This window comes from Coenobita brevimanus, chromosome 52 (assembly GCF_032717465.1).
Source record: "Coenobita brevimanus isolate Jiangsu-jjx chromosome 52, ASM3271746v2, whole genome shotgun sequence".
Lineage (NCBI taxonomy): Eukaryota > Metazoa > Arthropoda > Malacostraca > Decapoda > Coenobitidae > Coenobita > Coenobita brevimanus.
The window spans coordinates 36,818,042-36,820,541 of record NC_137005.1 but is presented as its reverse complement, the minus strand read 5'-3'; the positions used below and the strand labels follow the sequence as shown (position 1 = coordinate 36,820,541).

At 45.9% G+C, this 2,500-nt stretch overlaps 1 protein-coding gene across 1 annotated transcript in view; it reads right to left on the bottom strand.

Annotated features, from left to right (window-relative positions):
• Positions 1 to 2,500, bottom strand: part of LOC145400528 (uncharacterized) — a 22,624-nt gene that overhangs the window by 239 nt on the left and 19,885 nt on the right. Inside the window, exons 11-12 of the mRNA XM_080273048.1 lie at positions 2,017 to 2,500; positions 1,138 to 1,329 (exon numbers count right to left, since the gene is read on the bottom strand). The exon at positions 2,017 to 2,500 is cut by the window's right edge and continues 413 nt beyond it. Coding sequence (XP_080129174.1) covers positions 1,138 to 1,329; positions 2,017 to 2,500 — 676 coding nt within the window. The remainder of the gene's footprint in view (positions 1 to 1,137; positions 1,330 to 2,016) is intronic.

Genomic DNA, 2,500 nt, shown 5'->3' with positions numbered 1-2,500 from the left:
TTAGGAGGAAGTTAGGAAGAAACTAGGAAGAAGTTAGGAGGAAGAGAGGAAGAAGAGAGGAAGAAGAGACGAAGAAGAGAGGAAGAAGTTAAGAGGAAGTTAGGAAGAAGAGAGGAAGCAGTTAGGAGGAAGTTAGGAAGGAGTTAGGAAGAAGTTAGGAGGAAGTTAGGAAGGTGTGAGGATACAAGGGGAGAAATGGAGTTCCCCCGAGCTAAGCCCTGTATTGGACTATATAGCCCCGCTAGGGTTACAGGAGCGAGCTACCACTCCCGGCACGGCAGCCCGGGCGAGGCTCGAACTCGCAATCCCCCGATTACGAGTCCGGCGCGCTACCACTGTGCTACCGCGCCCCCGTGAGGATACAAGGAAACAGCCCTAGTCTTCCCTCAAACCCCCATTAGAGGACAGGTAGAAAGAGGAAGAGGAAGAGGAAGAGGAGGAGAAGGAGGAGGAGGAGGAGGAGGAGGAGGAAGAGGAGAAGGAGAAGAAGAACTAGAATACCTAATAGGAGAAGAAGAAGAAGAAGACGAAGAAGAAGAAGAAGAAGGAGAAAACGAAGACCAAGTGATCAAGGCGTCAAGATAAACAGCAGCGTAATAAGAGAAACCTGAGTGTGCAAGGTGGAGAGGGGAGAGGGAGGGGGAGACAGAGGATGAGATGGATGGATGACGTGAAGTGGTATATGAGAGAGGGTGGTGTGTGTTGGAGATGTGGCAGCCTGATAACGGAAGACAGGGTGACATGGAGGCGATTTGTTTGTGTCCACCTCTTGTGAGCTTAAGGCTTATGGCTATAGACAGATAGATAGATACAGACAAACAGACAGACAGACAAATCAATAGATAGGCAGATAGATATATAGACAGATAGACAGCAATTAAGACGGTATATGTGGTTGGATGAGACGTATGTTATTGTGTCTAAGTGTTTTGCATAGAAATGGACTTCTGTTCACATTTTAACGCGACTGGCTATAGACAGGTAGACAAAGAGACAGACGAAGACAGAAAGACGAAAGAAGAAAGGACGAAAGATAGAAAGAAAGAGAGAGACAGAGGCAGACACACAGAGACAAATCAATATAGAGATAGAAAGGTAATTTGAATCTTGTATTTACCAACTAACCCCAATACTTACCAAACAAGGGTCCGAAGATGAGGAAGGCGAAGGACATGACGAGTGACTGTGTACCGAAGATGGCCGGCATATTCTCAAGCCCCATGAATTTTGGCATAATTAAGATGTGCAGGGAGATGGTAACACCCACACCGTACCCCCACACCCCCATCACCACCTGCATCCACACCAGCTCCGTCAAGAACCCGAACACTGCCGGAGATAGATGGATAGATAGAAAGATGGTGGATAGATGGACAGATGATAATTGATGGATGGATGGATGGGTGATAAATGCTGGATGGATGGATACATGGATGGATGATAAATGATGGATGGATGGATGGATGGATGGATGGATGGATGGATGGACAGGCAGACAGACAGATATACTGATAGGTGGATAGATAGTTAAACCACATATCTGCATCCACATTAGCTCTGTCAGATGAATGGATGGTAAACATGTATCACATCACCAATTCCAGCAGCATTTTCCTTGATACATACTGCCATAGATCCAACCATCATCACCTTTGACACTCCCATTATTTTAGATGAGAGCAGAAGAAAGCAGAAGAGAGCAGGAGAGAGCAGAAGACAGTAGAAGAGAGCATGGTTAGACAGTCACCAGATGCCAGCTTTTTCAGTCCATCATGCATTGTCAGTCCCTTAAGATTTGCTCTCATGTGAAGTAAAGTAAGTAAAGTAGTAATTCTTGTTTTATTCCTCCCACACTCTTTAGTAAACGTGCGGCTTTAGTGAGGAAGGAATTCAGATTATTTTGTACCTTTTCATTACTAGGATTTATCTAAGTGTAACAAAATCATCTGATCTGAACCCGTATAAGTACTTAAGTGTGTCCATATCCACATTAAAGTTAAAAGGTGGATCACTAACCTATTGTGGACGTAGCCAAGATGGTCGCCCCCGTCATGTAAACAGCTCGCATATTGAACCAGCTGCAGTCAGAGAGGGCCGAGGTAGAGAGGCGAGCAACCATATTACACAGACCGGCTATAGAAATGCACCAGGCAGCGTCGGAGAGGGAGTACCCGGCATTCTGAATTGCAAAGGGAGCCATGACCAGGAAGTTGAGGTATCCAATGACTGAGCAGATCCCACCACCTACGATGATGATGGCTCGGGGGGATCTGAGGATGGTCATGTCGCTCAGTATGCAACGGAATACATGCAGAAGGGTTTTGAACATGCCTTTGAGTCTGCTAAGGATCGAAGTGGATTTGTTATTATCTTCGATTGCTTCATCTGCTTCATCCACTCCCATGTCGAGTCTGGAGAAGGAGGGTACACTGGAAAGGTCAACATGTGACAAGCCTAAGGATAAGCTGTTGACTGAGCACTCACTTGCTTGCCTTATTTT